Source organism: Haliotis asinina, chromosome 16 (genome assembly GCF_037392515.1).
Source record: "Haliotis asinina isolate JCU_RB_2024 chromosome 16, JCU_Hal_asi_v2, whole genome shotgun sequence".
NCBI classification, from domain to species: Eukaryota; Metazoa; Mollusca; class Gastropoda; order Lepetellida; family Haliotidae; genus Haliotis; species Haliotis asinina.
Window position 1 is genome coordinate 4,460,696 of NC_090295.1, and position 27,445 is coordinate 4,488,140.

The window sequence follows — 27,445 nt, forward strand, 5'->3', positions numbered from 1 at the left end:
AAGTGCGCAAAATGTCAGTAAGCGCACGTAAAATCTCCAAATCGTCTGCATCGCAACTTTCATTCACGCGACAGTTACAGGGACAGAATCCACACACTAATATAGATTTCGAACTCAGAGATTTTGTTACAAGATTGGACCAAGCTTCCTATACAGCCTGTCACGCCTTTCATAATGGAAAGTCAAATTCATTAACTTCTCGTGAATCCGCCTCTGTTCTAAACACTGGATTCTACGAGGCTCACTCCAAATATAGTTTTACTCCACTTTTAGCAATTTCCAGCAGTATAAAATCAGGGGATACCGGAACATTGGAGAAAAGAGGTGAGAATTGTTAAATATTTGAGTTATTGATTAGAGGGAGTGGCAGTACTGATGATCTAACATCTACAATTGGTCTAACCTTACGTGTGGTTTTGCCAACAAGCCTGTCTTTTTCCATCCTACCATTACATATAAGCATATTAAGACTTTTTGCACATGTCAGTCAATCTAGTTGCAATGTTTTTTTTATGATTTTCCATATCACCAGAACACCTTTCAGTAGGAATATTCAGTGATTCCATGGTAGTCTGCGGTCATACAGCTGTGTTTAGTTGAAGTAAATCAATGTACTGGCAGCAGCCACACGTTACTAGTTCTAAAGTGAGTGAGTGAGTTTAGTTTTACGCCGCACTCAGCAATATTCCAGCTATATGGCGGCGGTCTGTAAATAATCGAGTCTGGACCAGACAATCCAGTGATCAACAACATGAGCATCGATCTACGCAGTTGGGAACCGATGACATGTGTCAACCAAGTCAGCGAGTGTGACCACCCGATCCCGTTAGTCGCCTCTTACGACAAGCATAGTCGCCTTTTATTTCAAGGATGGGCCTGTTCTACCCCGGGACCTTCACGGGTACTAGTTCTAAAGTCGCACACAAGATCCACATAGTCACTCAATGGTAGACAACTTTAATCTGATTCTTCTAACATCTTTATCAAACACAAGTTTATATGTATGTATGTGTGTGTGTGTGTGTGTGTGTGTGTGTGTGTGTGTGTGTGTGTGTGTGTGTGTATGCATGTATGCATGTATGTATGCATGTATGTATGTATGTAGGTATGTATGTAGGTATGTATCTATGTACATGTATATACCTGATGTGGGATGTAAACATTCCCAATATACATATCACTGTGCAAACCTTGCAGTGATTTCGAACATTTATACCATAGTTTATAATCATTTATATCCGCAGAATAGGTAATACACGTAGAAAGTCTGCGTCTTGTTGCAATACCCCGATCCCTTGATTTCCTTACAGTTTTAACTTTGAGTTGTAGATATATGTAAATGCATCAATTTTCTTAGGGTTATGAATTTGCCGTGACAAACGATGTAAGAAACCCGCTGTGAACCAGCAAAACAGAACAAAGACAAGTCTAAAACATTCAAATATTATTATTATCAAAGAGAGCAAGTTACACAAAGTCACAATACACACTTTCACAATACCGATTTCAAATACAATGCAAATGAGACAAAATCTAAGGCAATGGGTCACAAAATATAATACAGCAAACTCACCAAAGTCTTAGTGCGAGAGAGAAACAGTTATGCAGAATGTAACACAGCGAGAGGTCAGGCAGCTGTAGATCAGGCCTTAACAGATGCACAAAGATATTACTCCAGTCTCAATACGGCAACTAGCCTCTATATATGTATTCAGTCTTTTCCAGAAAGTTCGGGCACATACGACCATCGCCAACACTATAGAAATACAAGGGCAGATCATTTCCGGACAGCCTGCTACCAAAATCTTAAAAATGCTGACCATCTAATATACGGAGTGTGACCCATCATAAATATTATGTCAAACACTAAATGTTGTGACCCAATAATAATTATTACTTAATTAATAACAAAAATATACAGGAAATACACACTCGTAACACTCTCCCCCTTGAGGAAAAGAAAGTTTCAGCGAAACTTTCTGTTACAATCATAGCAATAATAACATAATAACATGACATGTAATAATATGAGTAATATGAGAAACCTCTTGCAGAATTACTATGACAAAATGCAGATACATACATACAGCAGCATCAAGCCATCATACAGTTATACCCAGGAAAGTGCATCAGCGCAAACATTGTCTTTTCCTTTAATGTGTTTGATCACAAGATTGAACCCTTGGAACTAAAACTCCACCTCATGAGTCTCTGGTTCTTGTTATTCATTTTGTGAAGAAACGTCAAGGGATTGTGGTCAGTAAAAACTTCAGTTGGCAAAATGGTGGTGCCAAGGTACACTTCAAAATGTTATAAAGCTAACAAAAGACCTAACGTCTCTTTTTCAATGGTAGAATAATTTCTTTGGTGCTTGTCAAATTTCTTTGAAAAATAACAAACTGGATGTTCAATTCCTTAATCATCCTCTTGAATCAGGACAGCACCTGCACCAACATCACTTGCATCTATTTGCAACTTAAATACTTTCTCAAAAGTTAGTGCCTGCAATACTGGAGAATTCATGAGTATGGCTTTGACTTTTTCAAAAGCATTCTGACAACTGCTATCCCACTGAAATTTTACCTTTTTCCCAAAAAGGTTGGTAAGTGGAAATACAACATCTGAGAAGTTTTGACAAAACTATCTGTAATAGCCAGGCATACCCAAGAATCTCATGTGTTCTCGCTTAGATTGAGGTACTGGAAAGTGTACAATTGCCTCAACTTAGCATGAACTGGTTGTCCCTGGCCGTGCCCTACAAGATGCCCTAAAATTCAACCTGTGCCTTCCCGAATTCACACTTGGCTAGATTCACAGTTAACTTTGCCTCAGACATTCTTTCGAAGAAAGCACGAGTCCTTTTCAGATACTCATCCCACTCCATGTCATAATCGTTGACATCATACATGTAAACCTCCACACGATCAAGGCCTGATGTGACATTGTTGACGAGTCTCTGGAACGTCGCTGGAGCGTTCTTCAGACCAAACGGTATCATCTTGTATTGATACAGTCCATGTGGTGTATCAAATGCTGATATTTTCTTTGCACGTTCTGTGAGTGGAATCTGCCAGAAGCCCTTCAGTAAGTCAAACTTACTTATATGCTTAGCTTGACCAAAGCGATCAATGCAATCGTCCACTCTCGGAATAGGTGAGTGAGTGAGTTCAGCAATATTCCAGCTATATGGCGGTCTCGGAATAGGACACGAATCAGTTCGTGAGAGCGCATTGACAGCTTTCATGTCAGCACAGCAGCGCTAACCACCTCCACTCTTCGGCACACGAACACATGGTGAACTCCACGAACTGTCACTGGGTTCAATAATGTCATTGTCCAGCATGTATTTCACCTCTTTCCGCAGGATTTCACGTTTCACGGGATTCATCCGATAAGGCACAGCATCACCTATATCTATATCATGGCTAACAACATCAGTTCGACCAGGCACATCAGGAAATAAGTGAGAGAACTCATAAATCAAATCTGACATCTGAACTCTCTGCTCAGGGGTTAAATATAATAGTTTCTCATGAAAGTGAGCTAAAACATCAGAATTTCTCAACTTTGGTGAAACATTATCACTAAGATCACCAAACTTCACATTGCTAACACAATCATCAATGTTGTCAACATTTCACAATCGTCTTTAGGACAATCTGTAACTTGGGTGAGTGTGGCAATACACTTGACATGTTTGATATCATACATCATCTAAACTGTCAGTTTTTGTCTCTTGAAGAAAACGTAAGAGCTAAGAATTCCTTATATTACAAGTGCTTTCTTAAGCCACACACATTCAAACCATACACACGAGCATTAATTAAGCACCACCCATTTTCATGCTATTAGATTGTGTTTACCACAACACACTGTTCATTCATGATATGGAAACCAAACACATGGTTATAATTTCATTAAATGAACCATCTAAAAGTGTCAATCTATCAACTACCAATACTGCTGCTGCTTTCGGCTGTAATTTATTGACGGTCATATGGGGGCACTAAAAACGTTGCCAATAATCATGTCCAAAAGTATGGCCACACAGACAATATCTGTGGTCCAAAATGCACAAAGTTCTCCAAAAATGTTCACTGTGCAATCCTAAGCCAACAGTAATGGTGACATCAGTATTTGGTGTACCCTCCCCTCGCGCGGATAACTGGCTGCCTCTGCCATTCGTCATGAATGGCCTAATTCCTGTAGATTTTGAACAGGTGGATCCCTTACTTGAACTTGACGCCCAAAATGGTCCCATAAAGTCTCAACTGGGTTGAGATCAGGGCTTCTTACGCCACGCCAAACGTTGAGCTTTGTGTCTATCAGGGAATAAGGGAGCTCTAATTGGACGGACTGGTGCTGGTTTAGAGACGAACACCCACTCTCCATTGTTCTCTGAGATCTTTGGCATTGGTCATGGGTCGGCGTCTCACCAGGCGATCTAGGGCACGGACATCACGGGGAGTGATCTTCCTGGGCCTTCCTGATCGTGGACGATCCTTGACGTAACCAGTGGCTGCATGTTTCCCTACAAGGCGACTGATGACAGTGTGATTGACATTCAAACTGAACCCAATGCTGCAACAGGACAAACCAGCTTCATGCATACCAATAATCTGCCATCTGGCATTTTCAGAAAGCCTACGCCTCGGTATGTCCAAAAAAGTTCAATTTCAGCACTGTTCACTTACTGATGCGTCGATAAGAAAGCAATGAGAATACTTCTTTTCACCTTTTTATATCACTCAGTCGCTTGTACCATGGCAGAACTTTAGCATGAAAGCATGGATTTGAGTCAGCGAGTGAATTTCATGCTAACTGCATATGTATTTAGATATAACTGGTTGACTTCTCTGTTTTGATCCCAGACTCACATACCACTAAACACAAATATACAACAGACGACATGTACTGGACGAAGACAAGGACAAGACTGAGTACAATTGAAATACATTCACGCGTCACAGTTCACAAGTCCACGGGCAAGCGCACGCTGGGGTTGATCGCTGTTCCGTTAAGGCGATGCTGTCCAGTTACTGGAAACAGCCTCACATGGTTAAGACCAATATCACCTGTTGTCTGTGTATCAGCAATATCACTTGTTATGTGCTTAACACCAATATCACCTGTTATGTGCTTAACACCAATATCATCTGTTACGCGTGTAACACCAATATCACCTGTTATGTTCTTAACACCAACAGCAATATCACCTGTTATGTATCATCAACACCAATATCACATGTTGTGGGTGTAACACCAACAGCAACATCACCTGCTATGTTTTAAGTGTAATATCACTTGTTGTGTGTGTAACACCAATATCACTTGTTATGTGCTTAACACCAATATCACATGTTATGTGCTTAACACCAATATCATCTGTTACGCATGTAACACCAATATCACCTGTTACGTTCTTAACACCAACAGCAACATCACCTGTTATGTATCATCAACACCAATATCACCTGTTATGTGCTTAACACCAATATCATCTGTTTTATGTTTAACACTCATATTACCTGTTATGTGTGTATCACCAACAGCAATATCAACTGTCACGTGTTTAACAGCAATGTCACCTGTCACGTGTGTTACACTACCACCAATACCACTTGTTATGTGTTTAACACCAATATCACATGTTATGTGTGTAACCCCAACACCAATACCACTTGTTATGTGTTTAACACCAATATCACATGTTATGTGTGTAACCCCAACACCAATATCACCCGTACGTGTTTAACACCAATATCACATGTTATGTGTGTAACCCCAACACCAATATCACCCGTACGTGTTTAACACCAATATCACATGTTATGTGTGTTACCCCAACACCAATATCACCCGTACGTGTTTAACACCAATATCACATGTTATGTGCTTAACACCAATATCATCTGTTACGCATGTAACACCAATATCACCTGTTACGTTCTTAACACCAACAGCAATATCACCTGTTATGTATCATCAACACCAATATCACCTGTTATGTGCTTAACACCAATATCATCTGTTTTATGTTTAACACTCATATTACCTGTTATGTGTGTATCACCAACAGCAATATCAACTGTCACGTGTTTAACAGCAATGTCACCTGTCACGTGTGTTACACTACCACCAATACCACTTGTTATGTGTTTAACACCAATATCACATGTTATGTGTGTAACCCCAACACCAATATCACCCGTACGTGTTTAACACCAATATCACATGTTATGTGTGTAACCCCAACACCAATATCACCCGTACGTGTTTAACACCAATATCACATGTTATGTGTGTTACCCCAACACCAATATCACCCGTACGTGTTTAACACCAATATCACATGTTATGTGTGTAACCCCAACACCAATATCACCTGCACGTGTTTAACACCAATATCACATGTTATGTGTGTAACCCCAACACCAATATCACCCGTACGTGTTTAACACCAATATCACATGTTATGTGTGTAACCCCAACACCAATATCACCCGTACGTGTTTAACACCAATATCACATGTTATGTGTGTTACCCCAACACCAATATCACCCGTACGTGTTTGTCACAAACCAAAAGTAGACCTTGTGGATAATCAGCTCATATTGACACAAATGAAAACCAAACCTTTTAGGCTACATACATTTATTATCATACAGCCTCCTTTTGGATTGTTTTTTAAAGGGGAGGAACTCTTCACAAGAGAATGATAACAATCAATGTAACAATAACTAGGCAAAAGCTTCCACATAGCAAGGCTAACAATTATAATGAGTCCACACAAAGTTCCATAACCACAGGAAAAGTGTTCACAAAGTCACTGGGTTTCCATAAGCACAAGGACAGAAACTGGTCCATAAACACAGAAACAGTTCACAGGCGTGTAGATGCACAAATGACAAGTCTTGTCACCTTCCAGAATCACGGAAGCTACTACTTGAGTTATAAAATCAGATGTAGGAGCAATTCCCCTTAAGCCTGAAATAAATAACAAAATACCTACTTGCTAGTCATGTGATAACCCAACAATATGCCATATCAATACATCTAAGATAATAAACGTCTGAAAATAATGTCCATGACGCAACTCAAAACGTGTACAAGATAAAGCATTACAACAAAACAGTTATTCTTATACCTTCACCATCAATTGACAAATTACTCATTTAACTTCCTTTAAAGAAACAAAAGCATACTCACAAAAAGGCCTTCTCCTAAGGATTCCCCTTGACAGTGAAATTCAACTGTGATTAACTTAAACTATTCTGACCTTAAATAGCAGTTGGAAAGCTAAATGCATGCTTTCCACACGGATGAAAAGATGTGTTTGGGAGATATGTTCCCACCTTAAGGATGATAACTGCCCCTACCAAAATACATCCCAAATAACTTTTGTAAAAGGGCATGAAATGTGACATTAGGCCCTCAATAGAAAACATAGTATGCTGAAGTATACTATTTTATACATCTTGCTCTTTTATAGAAAGTTATGTCCGTAGATCATATGACTATGCAATCATGCAACTCTGCTTATAAAATCTGCCCCATGGTTCTCACTTCCCTTTATACATGTGACGGTAAATCTGTATGGTTGTAAGCTCAAAGCCCACCTCATGACTCTTGCATTCTGCAACTTCACCTTTGACAAGAAAGCTAGTGGCTGATGATCCGTTTCAACAACGACTGATTGACCAAATAGGTATGTCCCAAATTTCTTAACTGACCAGACAAGAGCCAAACATTCCCGTTCTATGACCGCATAATTCCTCTCTCGCAGCAACAACTTCCTACTGGCATACGCAACCGGAAAGAATTGTTCTCCATGTTTGTGAAGTAGAATAGAACCAATTCCATCATCTGAAGCATCAATTCGCAGGAAAAATGTCTTTGTAAAGTCTGGTAGTTTCAGAATAGGATCAGTGGAGAGCTTGCTCTTTAACGTATCAAATGCATTCTGTTGTGCTGCTTCCCATCGCAGATGATTAGAACTACTTTTCTTAGTGAGGTCTGTCAAAGGTACAGCAACTGCAGCAAAATCAGGGATGAACTTGCGGTAGTAACTTGCTAAACCAATGAAGGAACGAAGTTCCTTCTTTGTTCTTGGTTCCGGTGTTTCTCTAATTTTCTGGATTTTTGCAGGAACAGGCTTCAGAGAACCATTTCCAACGACATGTCCAAGAAATTCTAATTCCCCAAGTCCTACCTGACATTTTGTAGGTCTAAGTGTTAGCTTGGCATCTCGTACTCTAGTGAGTACCTGTCGGAGGACTTTCAAGTGTTCCTCCCAGGTTTCCGTGTAGATCAAAATATCGTCTATCAAATTTACCAAGCTAGGTATTTCTGCTAACAGTATTCTCATCATTCTGGTAAATGTTGCTGCAGCATTCACCATACCGAACGGCATAACTCTGAACTGATAGTGTCCTTCAGTGGTTACAAAAGCTGTTTTCTCACATGCTTCCTCCTCCAGGGGTATCTGCCAATACCCTTTGGCTAAGTCCAGCTTACTGAAATATTTTCCAGTACTCAATCTCGTAAACAGCTCTTCAGGAATAGGTTGAGGTTCCGCATCAAAGACTGTAATGGCATTCAATTTACGGAAGTCAATACAAAATCTAAGTGAGCCATCGGATTTACGCACCAGGACAACTGGAGAAGCATAAGGAGATTTAGAAGGTTCTATAACCCCAAGCTTGATCATCTTCTGTATCTCCAAATCAATATGTTCTTTGCTAACATGAGGCACTGGATATGGTTTTGACCGCACTGGAGCATCAGAGGTAAGCTTGACTTGATGGTATACCAAGTCGGTCCTTCCTGGTATATCCGTTAAGGTTGACTGAAATTCCTCTAACAAGTCTTGTAGATCCTTCTTCTGCTCATCATTTAGCAGAGGGCCTATTTGAAGGTCAGTATATTTCTCAGAACTTTGTGATGTAGGTAGTTCTAAAGTGGTGATTTCATGATCTTCATCTTCCATCTCCACCACAGCAGTGGCAACATGTTCAAGTGTTGGCATTCTAGTAATGTTATTCACATTGTCATCCAGTGCATCTGTGCATGCTGTACCCTCATTCCCCTCCACACGTTTCACATATCTTTTGAGCAAATTGGCATGAAGAATTCTTTCCTTATCTTCCATCTGTACCTGATAGTCTGCTTGACCACGAACAGCAGAGACCTTGTAGGGACCCTTCCACTGAAGCAACAGTTTATTGTGATCTGTAGGTAAGAGAACTAATACCTCATCTCCAACAGTGAATCGCCTGTCCTTTGACCGAGCATCATAGTACTTTTTGTATTTCTTTGCCGCCTTTCCTAAAGCAGCCTTGGCTAACTTACAGGTGTCCTCTAGCCTCTCTCTCAATTCCACCACATATTGATAAGTACTCTTGACATCTGGTTCAGTCTTCTCATTTGTCCAGAGTTCATAGAGAATACTCATTGGGCCACGCACCGTCCTGCCATAAAGAAGCTGAAAAGGAGAAAATCCTGTGCTCTCTTGTGGAACCTCTCTATATGCAAATAATAGTGCTGGAATATAACGATCCCAATCTTTTGTTTTTTCTGCACACATCCTTCTTAGCATAGCCTTCAATGTGCCATTGAACCTCTCCACAGCCCCATTGCACATAGGATGGTAGGGCGTTGTTGTGCTCTGTTTGATTGACAATAGCCTGCTTACTTCTTTCATGATGTTAGAAGTGAACTGACTTCCCATGTCTGATAGCACCTCTAATGGAACTCCTACCCTTGTAAAGATTTCTAGCATGGCTTCAGCAACACGTACAGTCTCAATACTAGGTAATGGGACAGCTTCAGGGTATCTGGTGGCAAAATCTATCATGGTAAGTATGTACCTATTGCCTTTGTTAGTTACAGGCGAGATGGGACCTACTATGTCTACAGCTACTCTTCGAAACGGTGTCTCAATCAGTGGCATAACTCCAAGTGGAACTTTTGAAATTCTACCCTTTTGAATTGTTCTTTGACATACATCACAAGAGGCTACATATCGTTGCACATCTCCCTGCATCCCTGGCCAAAAGAACTTAGAGCGAATTCGACCCAGGCTTTTCTTCACTCCTAAGTGACCAGATAGTGTTGAGTCATGTGCTAGCTTAAGCACCTTGTTCCTAAACAACCTTGGAACAACTAACTGTGTAAACAAATGACCTTTCTCCACTTTAGGTGAACTAAACTGTCTATACAAGAGCTGAGCTCGTTGCACAAATTCAATCTTGCTCCCACTACGGTCAGTGTAACAGCCTTGACCACATTTCTTCCTGATATATGACAGAGATGAGTCTAGGTTTTGTTGCTCCGCAATGGTTCCTGGAGTAATGTCATCAAGATCTAAGTCAGCAATTTTCAATGGTGAAATAGGTTTCTCTTTCTTAGTCTTTTGACCTCTTGTTTCCACTGCTGCTAGCTGTATGGAACTTTTATGTCCCGGCAAATTCCATGATTCATTTGGATCATTTGGCTGTCGTACTCCTGGAATGTTACCCAAGACTAAATCATATAGAGGACTGTCCATAACCAAGGCTTCAATTGAACCCACGTAATATGGTGTGTCTACATTTATCCTTGCAGTTGGGACTTCTCGAACTGTACCATCTAACATAATGCACTTCCTTCTGATCTGTCTAAATGATGATGGGTTGACAACAGATTTCCTTACAACTGCAGTACTGCAACCAGTATCTCTTAACACTGATACAATACAATCTTCAACTAAACCAGTCTTAACTGGCATGTTTCCAGCTATACAGACTGAACTCACAACTGGTAGGCTATTCATCTTAGCCTCCTTCCCCTCTGCAACTGTATTCACCTTTTCTGCAGGTGGCAGATCCTTTCCTTGGATCACCTCACATTCAGATGCAACTTCATGACCTGACCTACATCTTGTCCGCATATCCATACAGGACCCAACTGAACTTGATTCAGTTACTTCCTTGATTGCTCCCAATTTCTGATTCCCTACAAAGGTTTCCTTTTTATACTGTTTTCTTACAGGACAATCACGAAATAAGTGATTAGGTTTACCACATATGTAGCAGCTACGCCTGACAGATGCCCCTGAATGCACATTTGAACTTGAATCCTTCTGAACACCTCTACCATTATAGGTTCTATCTCTAGACTCACTGGATCCGAGACCTCCATGTGCTTCTGCATACTGATCAGCCACATTAGCCATTTCCACTGAATTCTTTAATTTCCTCTCTTTTAGGAAAACTGACAATGGTCTACTACATGTCATAAGGAACTGTTCTCTCAACAACAAGTCGCATAGGCCATCATATGTTTTGACAGTATCACTTAATTCAACCCACCTACTCAAGTAGTTCCGTAACCTGGCTATAAACTGTACACATGATTCATCAGCTTCAATCTTTGCATTTCTAAACTTCATTCTAAAACCTTCATCATTTAGATGAAATCTTCTCAGAAGAGCTTGCTTTAAGGACTGATAATCATTTGCTGCATCAAAATCCAATCTGGAATACACTTCTAAAGCTTTTCCTGTCAACAAAGCACTAAGGATATTGGCCCACTCTTCCTCCAACCACTGATTACAGGTGGCATATCTCTCAAATCTATTCAAATAGGAGTCCATATTATCCCTTCTCTCATCAAATGGAGTTAATTTTGGTTTAGATTTATTTTCTACTGGTAATGGAATATGATCAGGCCTGCCTTGACTTATATCCAACTCTTTCATTTCTTTCTCATGAGCCCTACTCATAGCTCTCTCGTCTCGCTGTAACTTCTCCCTTTCGAGTAGCAATTGCTCTTTTTCTAATTGCAAGACTAATTCACGTTCATGCTCATGCTGGATCCTCTCTTTCTCAGCTGTTATAACCTGACGTTCCTTCTCCACAAAGGCAGACAAATCCTCCCCTGTAAAACCCATCTTTTCCCCCATTTTGACAAGTGTTTCCAAGTCTTTTGTTGACATGTCTATTGCTAAGTCGATTTTATTTTCAAATGCAACAATATGGCTGAAACTATTCCTCCTTTGGAATTTTGGTTTATGGTATTATTTAAGATGATAAAATCATCATATCCCGGACGAGCCCCCAAATGTCACAAACCAAAAGTAGACCTTGTGGATAATCAGCTCATATTGACACAAATGAAAACCAAACCTTTTAGGCTACATACATTTATTATCATACAGCCTCCTTTTGGATTGTTTTTTAAAGGGGAGGAACTCTTCACAAGAGAATGATAACAATCAATGTAACAATAACTAGGCAAAAGCTTCCACATAGCAAGGCTAACAATTATAATGAGTCCACACAAAGTTCCATAACCACAGGAAAAGTGTTCACAAAGTCACTGGGTTTCCATAAGCACAAGGACAGAAACTGGTCCATAAACACAGAAACAGTTCACAGGCGTGTAGATGCACAAATGACAAGTCTTGTCACCTTCCAGAATCACGGAAGCTACTACTTGAGTTATAAAATCAGATGTAGGAGCAATTCCCCTTAAGCCTGAAATAAATAACAAAATACCTACTTGCTAGTCATGTGATAACCCAACAATATGCCATATCAATACATCTAAGATAATAAACGTCTGAAAATAATGTCCATGACGCAACTCAAAACGTGTACAAGATAAAGCATTACAACAAAACAGTTATTCTTATACCTTCACCATCAATTGACAAATTACTCATTTAACTTCCTTTAAAGAAACAAAAGCATACTCACAAAAAGGCCTTCTCCTAAGGATTCCCCTTGACAGTGAAATTCAACTGTGATTAACTTAAACTATTCTGACCTTAAATAGCAGTTGGAAAGCTAAATGCATGCTTTCCACACGGATGAAAAGATGTGTTTGGGAGATATGTTCCCACCTTAAGGATGATAACTGCCCCTACCAAAATACATCCCAAATAACTTTTGTAAAAGGGCATGAAATGCGACAGTGTTTAACACCAATATCACATGTTATATGTGTTACCCCAACACCAATATCACCCGTACGTGTTTAACACCAATATCACATGTTATGTGTGTTACCCCAACACCAATATCACCCGTACGTGTTTAACACCAATATCACATGTTATGTGTGTTACCCCAACACCAATATCACCCGTACGTGTTTAACACCAATATCACATGTTATGTGCGTTACCCCAACACCAATATCACCCGTACGTGTTTAACACCAATATCACATGTTATGTGTGTTACCCCAACACCAATATCACCCGTACGTGTTTAACACCAATATCACATGTTATGTGTGTAACCCCAACACCAATATCACCCGTACGTGTTTAACACCAATATCACATGTTATGTGTGTAACCCCAACACCAGTATCACCCGTACGTGTTTAACACCAATATCACATGTTATGTGTGTTACCCCAACACCAATATCACCCGTACGTGTTTAACACCAATATCACATGTTATGTGTGTTACCCCAACACCAATATCACCCGTACGTGTTTAACACCAATATCACATGTCATGTGTGTAACCCCAACACCAATATCACCTGTACGTGTTTAACACCAATATCACATGTTATGTGTGTAACCCCAACACCAATATCACCCGTACGTGTTTAACACCAATATCACATGTTATGTGTGTTACCCCAACACCAATATCACCCGTACGTGTTTAACACCAATATCACGTGTTATGTGTGTTACCCCAACACCAATATCACCCGTACGTGTTTAACACCAATATCACGTGTTATGTGTGTTACCCCAACACCAATATCACCCGTACGTGTTTAACACCAATATCACATGTTATGTGTGTTACCCCAACACCAATATCACCTGTACGTGTTTAACACCAATATCACATGTTATGTGTGTAACCCCAACACCAATATCACCTGTACGTGTTTAACACCAATATAACATGTTATGTGTGTAACCCCAACACCAATATCACCCGTACGTGTTTAACACCAATATCACATGTTATGTGTGTTACCCCAACACCAATATCACCTGCACGTGTTTAACACCAATATCACATGTTATGTGTGTAACCCCAACAACAATATCACCCGTACGTGTTTAACACCAATATCACATGTTATGTGTGTTACTCCAACACCAATATCACCCGTACGTGTTTAACACCAATATCACATGTTATGTGTGTTACCCCAACACCAATATCACCCGTACGTGTTTAACACCAATATCACATGTTATGTGTGTAACCCCAACACCAATATCACTCGTACGTGTTTAACACCAATATCACATGTTATGTGTGTTACCCCAACACCAATATCACCCATACGTGTTTAACACCAATATCACATGTTATGTGTGTAACCCCAACACCAAAATCACTCGTACGTGTTTAACACCAATATCACATGTTATGTGTGTTACCCCAACACCAATGTCACCCGCACGTGTTTAACACCAATATCACATGTTATGTGTGTAACCCCAACACCAATATCACTCATACGTGTTTAACACCAATGCCACATGTTTTGTGTGTAACCCCAACACCAATATCACCTGCACGTGTTTAACACCAATATCACATGTTATGTGTGTAAACCCAACACCAATATCACCCGTACGTGTTTAACACCAATATCACATGTTATGTGTGTTACCCCAACACCAATATCACCTGCACGTGTTTAACACCAATATCACATGTTATGTGTGTAACCCCAACACCAATATCACTCGTACGTGTTTAACACCAATATCACATGTTATGTGTGTTACCCCAACACCAATATCACCCGTACGTGTTTAACACCAACCTCATCAACATTTTTTTCATCCTTAGCATTTTCACAATTTGGAAAAATTTTATAGTTTTTATATTAACATTATCTGGAATCACACAGGTTCAAATACTAATGATGCAGTTGATATTTGGAACATCAATGTTTATGACAATTGTGCTCTGTACTATAGCTGATGTTGAGGGGATAGAAACAGTATTGGTGTGATTGAAATGACTGTTCTCATTGATGTAGCCAATATAAGACAAGATTTCATTCTTGTATTCTGGCATTGGTTGTGTTTACTGCACGTGACAATGACAGGTGATAGACGTATTGTTGTCACATACAGAGTCACATACAGTCTTGATTAGTGAAGCATGATTTGTTCAGTTCTTCTGCTGAGTCTCGTTCCAGATTCCAACATACAGCTGCGCGTGGCAGGAAAGGCACAGTATGAGAAAACACCCGTTTAATCTAAAACAATATGATTACAACGTTCAGTCTGGCGTTATCACTGAACTGTACAGCAACACAGTGACATGAATCGAACTTTCTAATTTTGAATTTTATCCACACTATGAGCACGCCCGAAATTGGCGTGTTTGACATAAATTTAACACCCTGTGAATGAAATGTATTTTTATGTCCATATACAATCATACAACATGGTTCCTTTACAATAGCACCCCTAAATGGAACACCCCCTATACAGACTACTTACATATAAAAATATTAACACGTGTCGCTTCTGAATAAAACATTTCCCTCCCTAATAACGCATGCTGATTTTGATATGTGCCATCCTACACTCCACATAACACTACCATAGAATGTACACAGATACTATCTGGATGTATTACATTCAGTACATACATATATTCATTACATTATTTATCACCGGTCACAGGTGTTCCCCAAACAAAGTTTGATCTACAAAGGGACTTTGTGTTAATAACATTGACCTCTGTGCATTTCTACTGCTCATGATGAAGTTACAGCTAACATCATTTGTCATACATAAGATACAATCATTGAAACTTGTTTATGTTTATTAAACAAATATGTCATGCTGCTTTTCATTTTGAGTTGTTTGTGGAACTGTGCTGTGTGTAGTCGTCGTCTGTGCAGTAGCTTCACCGTGTGGCGTAGCTGTTGCTGGTGTGTATACAGTCACCGCCTTCACATGTCAGAGAGACCCCGTGTGCGAAGAGATTCTATGGCAAGTTGGCTAAGAGAGATCTACAGCTGTATATGGGTCTTCAGCCAGATGCTATTTACAGCTGCAGCTGGGAGTGAGAGTCACGTCAGACCAAACATTGTCCTTATACTGGCTGATGATTTAGGTGAGTATCTTATATTGGCCGATGGTTTAGGTGAGCATTTTACACTGGCCGATGATTTAGGTGTGGAACCTATGCTGGCTGATGGTTTAGACGAGTATCTGATACTGGCTGATGGTTTAGACGAGTATCTGATACTGGCTGATGGTTTAGACGAGTATCTTATACGGGCTGATGATATGACGTATCTGTATATGGGTCAAGTGAACATGAACATAGGGAATAACGTGGACATGGTACCTTAACAGGGATTCTCGTGCACATGTAACCTGCTCTGGGAATCATATGGACACGTGATCTCATCTTAGTACCTGGGACAAATCGGAAGTTCTGGATACGGCCGTCGTGCCACATTTTGACAACCATCCCCTTGCCACTCGTGTGATATTCATGGATGACGATTCCTGTAGGATGGAACTCAACTACCACTATATCATCTCCTTTTGAATGGACCACAACTGAATATATTATCCGTATGTTATATCCTGCAGGATGGAACGATGTTGGCTACCACAACCCCAACATGAAGACCCCGAACATCGACCGGCTGGCGGCACAAGGCGTCAAACTGAACCAATCCTATACACAGTCTATATGTACACCGTGAGTACAGTGATGTAGAGAGTTGAACCAGTCCTATACACAGTCTGTATGTACACCGTGAGTACAGTGATGTAGTGAGTTGAACCAGTCCTATACACAGTCTATAATGTACACCGTGAGTTCAGTGATGTAGTGAGTTGAATCAAGTTGCTGAACGTTATTCCTGTGGTAACGCGATGGTGAGAACCGAAACTAACTGCACAGCGGGTTTCAACCCACCTAGGAATGGAACACAACGTCACCTCATAATTCATCTATAACGCTTTTCATTTATGGGAACACACAGACCCTGAGGATCAGTGAAAAAGACGAACCCGTTTTCGTACTCTGAAAAAATATCCCGGTTCATTGTCTTGCTCTAGTGGTGACCATGGTGCTTACAAAACACGCTCTGTTTCCAGAACAAGATCAGCCCTGATGACTGGCAGATACCCATTCAAGACGGGAATGCAGGTGTGATATTCCACTTGTCTGTTTATTCAAGAACCCTATTTTGGTGAAATTCACGTGGACACAAATAGAAATGGCTTCACGTCTTTATGAAACTATCCTCGCGTTTTTTGTAAATGCAACTACATAGTTATTATGTGGTTTAACAGCGGAGTTTATAGACTGAGCTCGAAATTATTACAGCAAGAGCAGCAAATATATATATACATGTATATATTTCAACAATATCTGAGTGCAAATATGTGCCGTTTTCACACATTCGCCAGTTTGGCATGTTAAGAGAATAGGCCATACCATACACCCTTGTATGTCACCTTAATTGCATTCAGTAAATGGAATACTGTTGCGCTTTTTTCATCACTCCATTTACCTATCATTTAGCGCTTGTTCCCCGTGAGCTAATAAGAACCTAGAGTATGCTATGCTTTGTGTCTCAAAGGATACATAACTTTTGACTAGAGAGTGTTCTAGTAATGATATCCAAGATTATCTGAATAAATTTTGTCTATAGCACTATTAGCACCACTGGCACCATTATAAACCAGATTATTTCATTTCTCATCAGTTACATTATATGGAATCCTGCGAGGGACATTTACGATCTCGACCTGTGGAGGAGAACTACCATGTGAAGGGTTGGAGAATCTGGGATGATAAGAATATCCCTTACAGCATTCCATACTGTGTTCCAGCACGGCGTTCTGTTGGCGACTGACAACGCCTGCCTCCCCACGCAACACCGGCTGCTGAGCGAGGATCTCCGACAGCAGGGCTACTCCACACACCTTGTTGGCAAGTAAGATTCGTGACTAACGAGTGATGAGTGATCATTTACTGACCATCTAAGATCAAGCACACAACGACCACACTCAATGGTCAATATACTTCTGGCGGACTGTCTTGGTAGAAATCAGCCAAATCTACGTTTTCTCAGTTTTTTCAAATGTTCGCATTAGTTTTTGTTTCGTCTCGAAATGTTTCTGCACAATATGATAAGTCTGACTGCTCCGTCATGCTGATCGTATGTCATGGACATCGTCCTGTCCTCAGATGGCACCTTGGGTTCTGCAAGTGGGCGTGTACTCCCACCTACCGCGGGTTCGACTCCTTCTTCGGATACTACTCCGGGGCCCTGGACTACTACTCCAAGACATGTGAGTAGCACCGTGTGGGTTGCACCATGTGAGTTGCACCGTGTGGGTTGCTCCATACAAGTTGCACCTTGTGGGTTGCACTCTGTGAGTTGCTCCATACAAGTTGCACCTTGTGGGTTGCACTGTGTGTGTTGTTCCATACAGGTTGCACCTTGTGGGTTGCACTGTATGGGTTGCTCCATACAGGTTGCACCTTGTGGGTTGCACTATGTGGGTTGCTCCATGCAAGTTGGACCGTGTGGGTTGCACTGTGTGGGTTGCTCCATACACGCTGCACCTTGTGATTTGCACGTAGAATTACAATACCTACAGTGATTCTGAACAACCTCAATGAATTTCCTTGACAATTCTTGAAAGAACAAAATTCAGTTCTATGAAAAAATTGATTTACCTGTTTGAAAATCATTCAATGCAATTGAGAATGTGCTTAGCAAGCACAAACGGATTGGTCTGACTGTACACTTTTCAATAACAGATCTGAAACAGATTCACATCCTTAGTCTTAATGAGGAATCTTTTGGGCATGCAAATGTGTCCTTTAAGAAAGCACACTTATGGCTGACAAGCCCAATGTGGATACGTATTATCTTGTTCCATGGGATAGATAGAGCCTCATAATGTCAACCACTGGATTGTTTGGTCCAGACACGACTGAAAGAACGAACCTAACCAAAGCGTAGCTAAACACCGCCGGACTATATTTTGAAGTGATGCAGGACGTGTTTGTTTCAGATGAGTCCGAGTTCTCCGGGCACCCCTTCCTGGATCTCCGTGACGACATCCATCCAGCCTGGACGTCGTCCCGCGACATCTCTTACTCCACAGTAGCCGCTCTTTTAACTACTTTAACCCGACATGGACAAATTCTTACATTTCATTGTTGTACACACTATAGTCATCTTTCAACTCTTTTAAAACATTTGAACACTGAATAATTCAGCACAAACTTTAATATACGGTAGCTTTTCAAAACGTTTCGACGGTAATCCAGTTTTAGGTCAATGATCAATGCTAAGAACTATGAACTGTAACAAACGTTTTATATTGAATTATAAGAATCACATATTTAATACTCTTGTTTCAGCACATGTTCACAGATCGGGCCATTGACGTGATTAATCAACACAATACTTCGACACCTCTCTTCTTGTATTTGTCCCTTCAGAACCCACATTTCCCTCTACAGGTACCATGCCTTCAAATACCTGGTTAAACTTTAAATACAAAACATTGAATAGACATTAAGTTTTCGCATATTTGTGTGTTCCGTTCATGTCTATATCAAAGCCAGTTTTATATATACTATCCATCAACGTTTATACTCACAACTGTAAATGCAACCACTTCCTTCTGTCAACCGTTCTAAACTAGATTTTGCAAAATATTCCATACTGTTTAAAGACACTGTTTGCAAATGAAATGATGTATTGTGAAACAAATGAGTTCACTAAATGATGAAATTCAGTGAAAATTGGTGAATTCTTAACAAAGCTTTGTACCAAAACGCAGCTGTTCACGTGCCCGGTATTTTCAACAATTTGGTGAGTAACCCTTGTACAGTTCATCTGCACACGATTTGCAGTTGGTTCCCCGAAGTTAGAGGAACAATCTCTCTTCCATGTAACCATATACATATATACATAACATATAGTGAGTGCTTTAAGTGAGCCAAACCTTTTGGTGGGTAGTGTACAAACAACGGTGGTAAAGTGAACGTGAAATGTTGTTAGACTCATTGCTGAAACCTTGGCGAATGGCAAGTGGGCAATGAGCCCTTAAAAGAGAAAAGACAGATCTTACCGCGTGTCTACTTTCTTTAACCACATGACGGCCAATTCAATCCTTGACAAGCATTCTGTTCGTCATTCCTATCCATATAGTACTGAGAATCCATACAGTCTTGGACCGACTTCATTAACTCATCTAGTTCCGTATTTCCGCCCAGGTGCCGGAGAAGTATACAGACATGTACCCGGATGTAGCGAACGAGGGAAGACGGACCTATTGTGGTAGGACATGCATTCACGCAACCCTTGTGTTCTCATAGTTGAGACTGACGATATTAATTACCCTGTCATAATTCAGACAAACCAACTCATGGCACTGTTACATACCATTGTAAAGCAGAGGATGTTCAATAAGGAGGTGTCACAACGTTTGATAGTGTTATTATCATTGGATATTTAAGTAACGCATGTATCCACGTAACTAGTTTTTCCCTCGATCACTGGATTTCAGTCTCAACGGCACATCGTATAATTTATCAATCTCAACTCCATTGGGAGTGTACAATTCTTGCAGCCAGTAGCCGCACTGAGTTAATGTGGCCTTCTCATCCTAACGCGGCACCCATTCACAGCAGGGTAGACTGGGACACACAGCCACAGCATTTTGTCGAAGTTTACTGCACGCTGGTGTACCCGCAATTAGGTGTGTCCACGGATCCATGTGGCCACCTTCGGATTATATACCAACGGATTCATGTGTTCTTTTAAGTGCACTGGGTGTGTACTGTACACTAAGGGTTGTGCCAACACGGAAAGAGTCACACAAAGTTGACCCCAAGGTTTTCCCACCTATGCATCAGTGGAGCATCAAGGCTGTGCTAAGTTCGTTAAAAGTAGTCTGTGTTAGATAGTGGTGAGCGCCGTTCTAAAATATCCCAGACACATTCAATAGGTGACAGGTCTGGACTGAGTCCTGTGTGTTCTTGCCTTATTAGGGCCGGTGGGGTAACCCACTGTTAAAAGAGTTCGGTCGTCACCCCGAAGACTCTGGTTCGATTTCCCACAAGGGTAAATTGTGTGAAGCCCATTTCTGGTGTCCCTCGCTGACATTACTGGACTATTTCTAAAATCGGCGTAAAACTATACTAACTCACTATTGTCCCGAAACAAACCTACGTGCACATCGACGTGTGCCACCCGTGCTCCGGGATGTTGTCATACTGCTCAGTAACATAAGTATTAGCTCTCTACCTGTCAGTGATCCTGTCCCGCACCATTACGGAGTCACCCTCTAGTGATCGTTCTGTTAACGGCATGAAAACGCTCATTCCATCTGTTGTGCGAGTCTGGGAAGTCCACAGCTGACCATGACTTCTCTGAAAACATACCGTTGTTCAGTATCTTGATTTTAATCTGTTATTAACTGACTGTGAAATGTTAAGAACCCGTGGCGAAATGCTCACTTTTGTTCCAAATTCCAACACGTCAATTGCACGCGGGCGTTTTCGTCTTGACGTCTCAGTTAAAATGTTTAATTGAGTCTAAAACAGGACAACGTTCGTTCTGGCTGGAATGTACAGCAATACGCTGACATGTTCTACTATACATTTCGAATTTTACCACGACCTTGTTCACGTGCACATCATTAAGAACGATACTGGCGTGTTTAAACGAAATTCAACTCGTTGTATATGAAATAAACATACAAAATGAATCCTACAACTTACATAGTTCCCAACTTGTAGTTATCCAAAGTCTAGGACAAGGCTCTATCTCTGACAGTGAAACATTTCCCTCATGCAGGGATGGTGTCGGCTCTGGATGAAGGCGTTGGCAACGTCACTGCGGCGTTGAAGGAGCGTGGCATGATGGACAACACACTCATACTGTTCTTATCTGACGTAAGATGAACATGGCTGCTTCTGAAATACAGATGTATATCAACCCTTTTGTCATCACTGTAATTATTTATAAGATATATATTTGGGATTACACTTTTTTTTGTAAAATGCAAATTCTAGTGTTTTTTTCAGTTGAGTGCCATCCTAGATTCGAACTCACACCCTGTGCTACATGTATAATCATTGTAATATTTTCAATCAGAGGTCCGATGTATTCTGTAATTAAGGAATCATACCACGCGTCAGTTACCTTAAAGATGATGAGTTGTACATTTTTGCAGAATGGACCCGACATGCGTTTCCATGGAAATAGTTTTCCTCTAAGGGGAGCCAAGTTTTCGGTCTGGGAGGGTGGTCACCGATCGGTCAGTTTCCTGCACGGTGTTGGGCTGCAGAAGACGGGGATCACCTATGACGGGTCAGTTGTTGTTGTGGTGCTGGTCAACTGTGACGGATCACATGGGACGTCGTTATTGTTAATGTCGTTACTGAAGACGTATTTGTAGTAGACTGGTGTACATGCTTGAAGATATACTGGTCAGTTGCTTGGTATAAGAGCTCTAAAGGTGATGTCGTTACTGAAGACCTATTTGTAGTAGACTGGTGTATATGCTTGAAGATATACTGGTCAGTTGCTTGGTATAAGAGCTCTAAAGGTGATGTCGTTACTGAAGACGTCTTTGTTGTAGGTTGGTCCACGTCGTGGACTGGCGGCCGACCCTGATGGCAGCGGCGACGGGAGGGGGTGGAATGCCAGGTGAGTTTATACAACAGACACACTCAACATAATCTTCTTCAACATGGTGAAATCTAATGGTTCCAGCGAATATAAGCAACGTCTCCATTTCTGATTGGGAATTATAGGTCGCCACGACTGAGTTCATACAAAAGGCGCTCTCAGCATGGCCATCTTGAACATTCTGTATGTCTTCTGTTATTGTGGGTTTTTTTTCATTTTCAAGGGAATAAGAACGCCGTGTCATTGTTTCCATTTTGTATAAATGCTCCTGGCGCCATGGGAATTAGAAACTGCAAGAATACCTTCGTAGAACATTACAAGGCGTTTGTTCACAATGTCTGTTCAGCATTATTCCAAACATTGGAATCAGAACGTGTTTCCGATTGTGTATGTGGCTGCCCATGATACGTCACCATGACAACGTGGTATTGTTACAGAAGCTGACATAGACGGGATAAATCTGTGGGAGAACATTCGGACCGGGTCGCCTTCTCCGAGAACAGAGTTCGTCTACAATCTGGACGATGTTCAGTCCGATTTCCTCAACGCTGGTACTGCGGCGATAAGGTGAGGGGGGTTTATATGAGACCCACTGGGTCATTTAATTTGAAGAGAATTACCCACGGTAAACGGAAAATACCGAAAAAGCCTCAAATAACGTAGATTGGTAACTATTTTGTGAAAATATGAACTATGTCAAAGTACTGGTTAACTACGAATACATTGATCACAATCTGTGTTCTGAGTCAGCACGTGTGGATCTGAAGTCATCATGTCATTTTATTCACCATTATCTGTCTTCATTATAAAAATCGTTATTTTGTCTTCCTTTCACAGAATTGTAATGGACCAAGTCTCTGTTGTTTTAGATATGACGACTACAATAGCAGCATGCCTGTTGTTTCAGAGGTTGGTGAATACAATAGACAGGTCTCTGTTCTTGCAGATGTGGCGATTACAAACTCATCCTCGGTTATGCAGGCTCCTATAACGACTGGTACAAACCTCAAAATACCACAGAAGATGAACCACTGCGTGTCGAGAGTTACATTACAGGGGACCACCCAGAGCAGCTGTATAACCTGAGAGGTAAGACTACAACATTCACAAGAGTTGTATAATCTGAGAGGTAAGACTACAACATTCACAAGAGCTGTATAACCTGAGAGGTAAGACTACAGCATCCGCAACAGCAGTATTGCCTGAGAGGTAAAACTACAGCATCTGCAACAGCAGTATTGCCTGAGAGGTAAAACTACAACATCCGCAACAGCAGTATTGCCTGAGAGGTAAAACTACAACATCCGCAACAGCAGTATTGCCTGAGAGGTAAGACTACAACATCCGCAACAGCAGTATTGCCTGAGAGGTAAGACTACAACATCCGCAACAGCAGTATTGCCTGAGAGGTAAGACTACAACATCCACAACAGCAATACTGCCTGAGAGGTAAAACTACAACATCTGCAACAGCAGTATTGCCTGAGAGGTAAAACTACAACATCCGCAACAGCAGTACTGCCTGAGAGGTAAAACTACAACATCTGCAACAGCAGTATTGCCTGAGAGGTAAAACTACAACATCCGCAACAGCAGTACTGCCTGAGAGGTAAAACTGCAACATCCGCAACAGCAGTATTGCCTGAGAGGTAAGAAGGCCTAACACAGAACGGCTGTATTACATTAGAGGCTTACAGGTGGGCTACAACATTCACTAGAGCTGTATTACCTGAGGGGTAAGATTACAACACTCATAAGAGCTGTATTACCTGAGAGGTAAGAAAGCCTAACACAGAATAGCTGTATTGCCTGACAGATAAGATTACAACATCCGCAACAGCAGCATTGCCTGAGAGTTAAGAAGGCCTAACACAGAACAGCTGTATTACCTGACAGATAAGACTACAACATCCACAAAGCTGTATTACCTTACAGGTTAGAAGACTTATGATCATGACAGAGCTGCTGTATTGGCAGCTTAACGCCGAACAGCTGCAGAACATGAAAGCGAACTTAAAATGGGGTATAGTCTCTAGTGTTTTTGTTTCAGATGACCCCATAGAGTTGAGGAACATAGCCCTGAAAAAACCCGTAGTGGTCGCTAAGATGAAACTGAAGATTAACCAGTACCGTAAAACGATGGTCCCGGCACAAAGGCGGCAATGCTCAATACTAGCTGAACCATCTCTACACAGTGGGGTGTGGTCCCCAGGGTGGTGCTGACCTTCGTCAAACCCTGACGTCTTCTCATGATCAACCCCTGACGTCTTCTCATGGTCATCTCCTCATGTCCTCTCATAGTCAATCCCTGATGTCTCCTGATGGTCAACTCCTGATGTCTGTTCAAGGTCAACCCCCGATGTCTTCTCATGGTCGACCCCTGATGTCTTCTCGTGGTCAACATCTGATGTCTTCTCATGGTCAACCCCAGATGTTTCCTCATGGTCAACAACAGACGTTTTCTCATGGTCATCCCCTGACGTCTTTTCATGGTCAACCCCTGACGTCTTCTGATGGTCAACCCATGATCCCCCTCACATCTTTTCGTGTCCACCCGTGGCGCCCCTGAAACACAGAAGTCCCCCGACGCCATAGCAACAAGCGTGGACCCTCTGTACAGCGAGATGGTAATGATTGATTCTAGAATAGCACATACAGTATTTGATGTAGCAGGTCAATGAATTGAAAGGTATACCCTGAAAAACGTCTGGAATGTTTGAATCTGGAACAGTGGCAGTAACCAATTCCTTCTTCCCAAATTGTTGGTGATGCTGCAACAGATGGTTACTGTATCCGGTTTCAGGATTACAGTAGATTTAATGTTCTATGAATAAACAGATTCACAGCTTGCTGATTTGTACTCCATTGTTTAGGGTTAGAAAATATTTCTGTCTCACACAGAAAGCAACTTTAGGAAATGGATGTCCAAAGACTGGTAGAGATGTGAGTGCTTTATTTGTGTCTTGTTTTGTTTTGATTTGATTGTTGCTTAACGATTCATTCAACAAAATTTCAGCTTTAGCATATCGGTCTGGATCATACAGTCTCAAATGTTACTAAAGTAGGTATGCACCCAGGATGTCTGTTCAGAACACAGATGTATTTTATAGCGTAGTCACAGTATACATAGTGGCACATGCACACAAGGCTGTTAATGGTGGTACAATTCTAGATGGTGTCAATATGAATACACAGTGCCATTTAGAAAGTGTTCAAATGTAGCATGCTATCTTTCGGATTACGTTAGTACTTTTGTTTTGTTATGTCCCATCCGGGATTTGGAACCGCATCCTTCGAGTGAGGCACCTAATCGATAGTACACAAGGTCTGGTTTTACCATAGGAAGTGTCAACAATTGTGGATTGATTCTATGTACTAGAGTATAATTTTCTAGAAAAAAATATTTCTTCCAATTTTGTTCAGATTTGAAACATATGTTAATAATGACATATAAAAGGAATACATGCTTGCAAAAATCTGGATTTATATCTTTAATTATAGTCCACAGAGCAGTTATGTTACCTGAGAGATAATAAGGTGGCAGGCAGATATTGTCTTAAAGCCTCACCTCACATGCTATATATATGTGTGTGTGTGTGTGTGTGTGTGTGTGTGTGTGTGTGTGTGTGTGTGTGTGTGTGTGTGTGTGTGTGTGTGTGTGTGTGTGTGTGTGTGTGTGTGTGTGTGTGTGTGTGTGTGTGTGTGTGTGTGTGTGTGTGTGTGTGTGTGTAAAATACAAGCCACATAAGATATATAGAAAGCGTGAGCTGTCCATTCAGGGTTACAGAGACTATTCAAACATGATAAAATACATGACATAATGCAGTAAAAGAGGTATAAAGATATATTCAAACATACTACAGCTACGAACCATGTAAAACACTCTTTCGTTTTTGTAATAGAATCTTGCAGGCTTTGGCACACACATGCATCACAGATGGACTGGAGAGAGTATAACAGTATCTGTAAATCATTTTGATCGTTAAAGCTATCACAGTCGGCTATACGTTTCTAAACGCTTTGATCTGATTTCGTTGTATATCGGGCAGTGTAGTAAAACGTGTGTCTTATCTTCTATGGTGTCAGGGCAATTAAAACAAACTCTCTGGTTGACATTATCTTCCCGTCTCTAAGTGGAAGGGGGCAACTCCACATCTGAACATCGCTAGGGCGCTACGATTAGACCTTGACATATGACTGAGAGCATCATTTCCCGAATATAGATGACTTAATTTTCCAGCACAGTCACAGTTATTTCCTCCAATGCGTCTCTTGAGCAAATTTGTGAAGGCCCACGTAAAATCTCATAAACTCTGTTGTGTACACCTTTAACCGCAGGTGTGTACACCATTAACCGCAGGTGTGCAGTGTTGCCCCCATATCGCGGATCTGTACTGTATCTGTAAGTGTCAACGCGTGTGGTAAATGTCTGGTACCGCATTTCACCTAGCATCATGTGTTTTCCTATAAGAACTCCCAAAACTCGACTTGAGGAATTGGTTGCAGCTTGACCCATGAGCGCATAGTCCAGAAACACGGTAATAAGTGTGTTTCGACTGCTATGGGCGGTCCAGGATACGTTCATCTTGTCCTGATCACGTGGTATCTGTATCATACGTTGTACCCCCGTGTCAGTACATGGCGGAATAACGTACAAAGTGACTCATTTCCTCCCACTCAATTCCCCATGTTCTTTCCATTACGTTGAAATGAAACCCTGGGGTATTTACGATCTATACTGATTTTGTGCTCCCATGCATAG

The 27,445-nt window shown here is 41.1% G+C and overlaps 2 protein-coding genes across 2 annotated transcripts; one reads left to right on the plus strand and one right to left on the minus strand.

Moving 5' to 3' along the window:
• Positions 1-2,767: 2,767 nt before the first annotated feature.
• On the minus strand, positions 2,768-11,978 carry LOC137268776 (uncharacterized). The gene is made up of 4 exons (XM_067803353.1): positions 10,797-11,978; positions 7,621-9,485; positions 4,386-4,581; positions 2,768-3,079 (listed from the first exon to the last, which is right to left on the minus strand). The coding sequence occupies exons 1-4, from the start codon at positions 11,976-11,978 to the stop codon at positions 2,768-2,770; spliced, it is 3,555 nt and encodes a 1,184-aa protein (XP_067659454.1).
• Positions 11,979-15,909: 3,931 nt separating this feature from the next.
• LOC137268553 (arylsulfatase J-like) lies at positions 15,910-24,906 on the plus strand. Its single transcript, XM_067803122.1, has 14 exons — positions 15,910-16,112; positions 16,601-16,712; positions 17,114-17,165; positions 17,855-17,958; positions 18,213-18,316; positions 19,049-19,140; positions 19,401-19,502; positions 20,262-20,325; positions 21,847-21,944; positions 22,226-22,362; positions 22,634-22,701; positions 23,121-23,250; positions 23,630-23,772; positions 24,734-24,906. The coding sequence occupies exons 1-14, from the start codon at positions 15,953-15,955 to the stop codon at positions 24,904-24,906; spliced, it is 1,539 nt and encodes a 512-aa protein (XP_067659223.1). The 5' UTR covers positions 15,910-15,952.
• Positions 24,907-27,445: the final 2,539 nt, after the last annotated feature.

Excerpts from the sequence above, each read along its gene's own strand:
- LOC137268553 (XM_067803122.1), top strand. The coding sequence starts at position 15,953 with ATGTCAGAGAGACCCCGTGTGCGAAGAGATTCTATGGCAAGTTGGCTA. Across the intron at positions 16,113-16,600 it reads TATACTGGCTGATGATTTAG|GATGGAACGATGTTGGCTAC; the intron begins GTGAGTATCTTA and ends TATATCCTGCAG. Across the intron at positions 17,959-18,212 it reads TCCACACACCTTGTTGGCAA|ATGGCACCTTGGGTTCTGCA; the intron begins GTAAGATTCGTG and ends TCCTGTCCTCAG.
- LOC137268776 (XM_067803353.1), bottom strand. The coding sequence starts at position 11,978 with ATGTCAACAAAAGACTTGGAAACACTTGTCAAAATGGGGGAAAAGATG. Across the intron at positions 4,582-7,620 it reads CAGAATGCAAGAGTCATGAG|CATTGGGTTCAGTTTGAATG; the intron begins GTGGGCTTTGAG and ends GTCCTGTTGCAG. Across the intron at positions 3,080-4,385 it reads ATCTCAGAGAACAATGGAGA|GGCTTCTGGCAGATTCCACT; the intron begins GTGGGTGTTCGT and ends GACTTACTGAAG.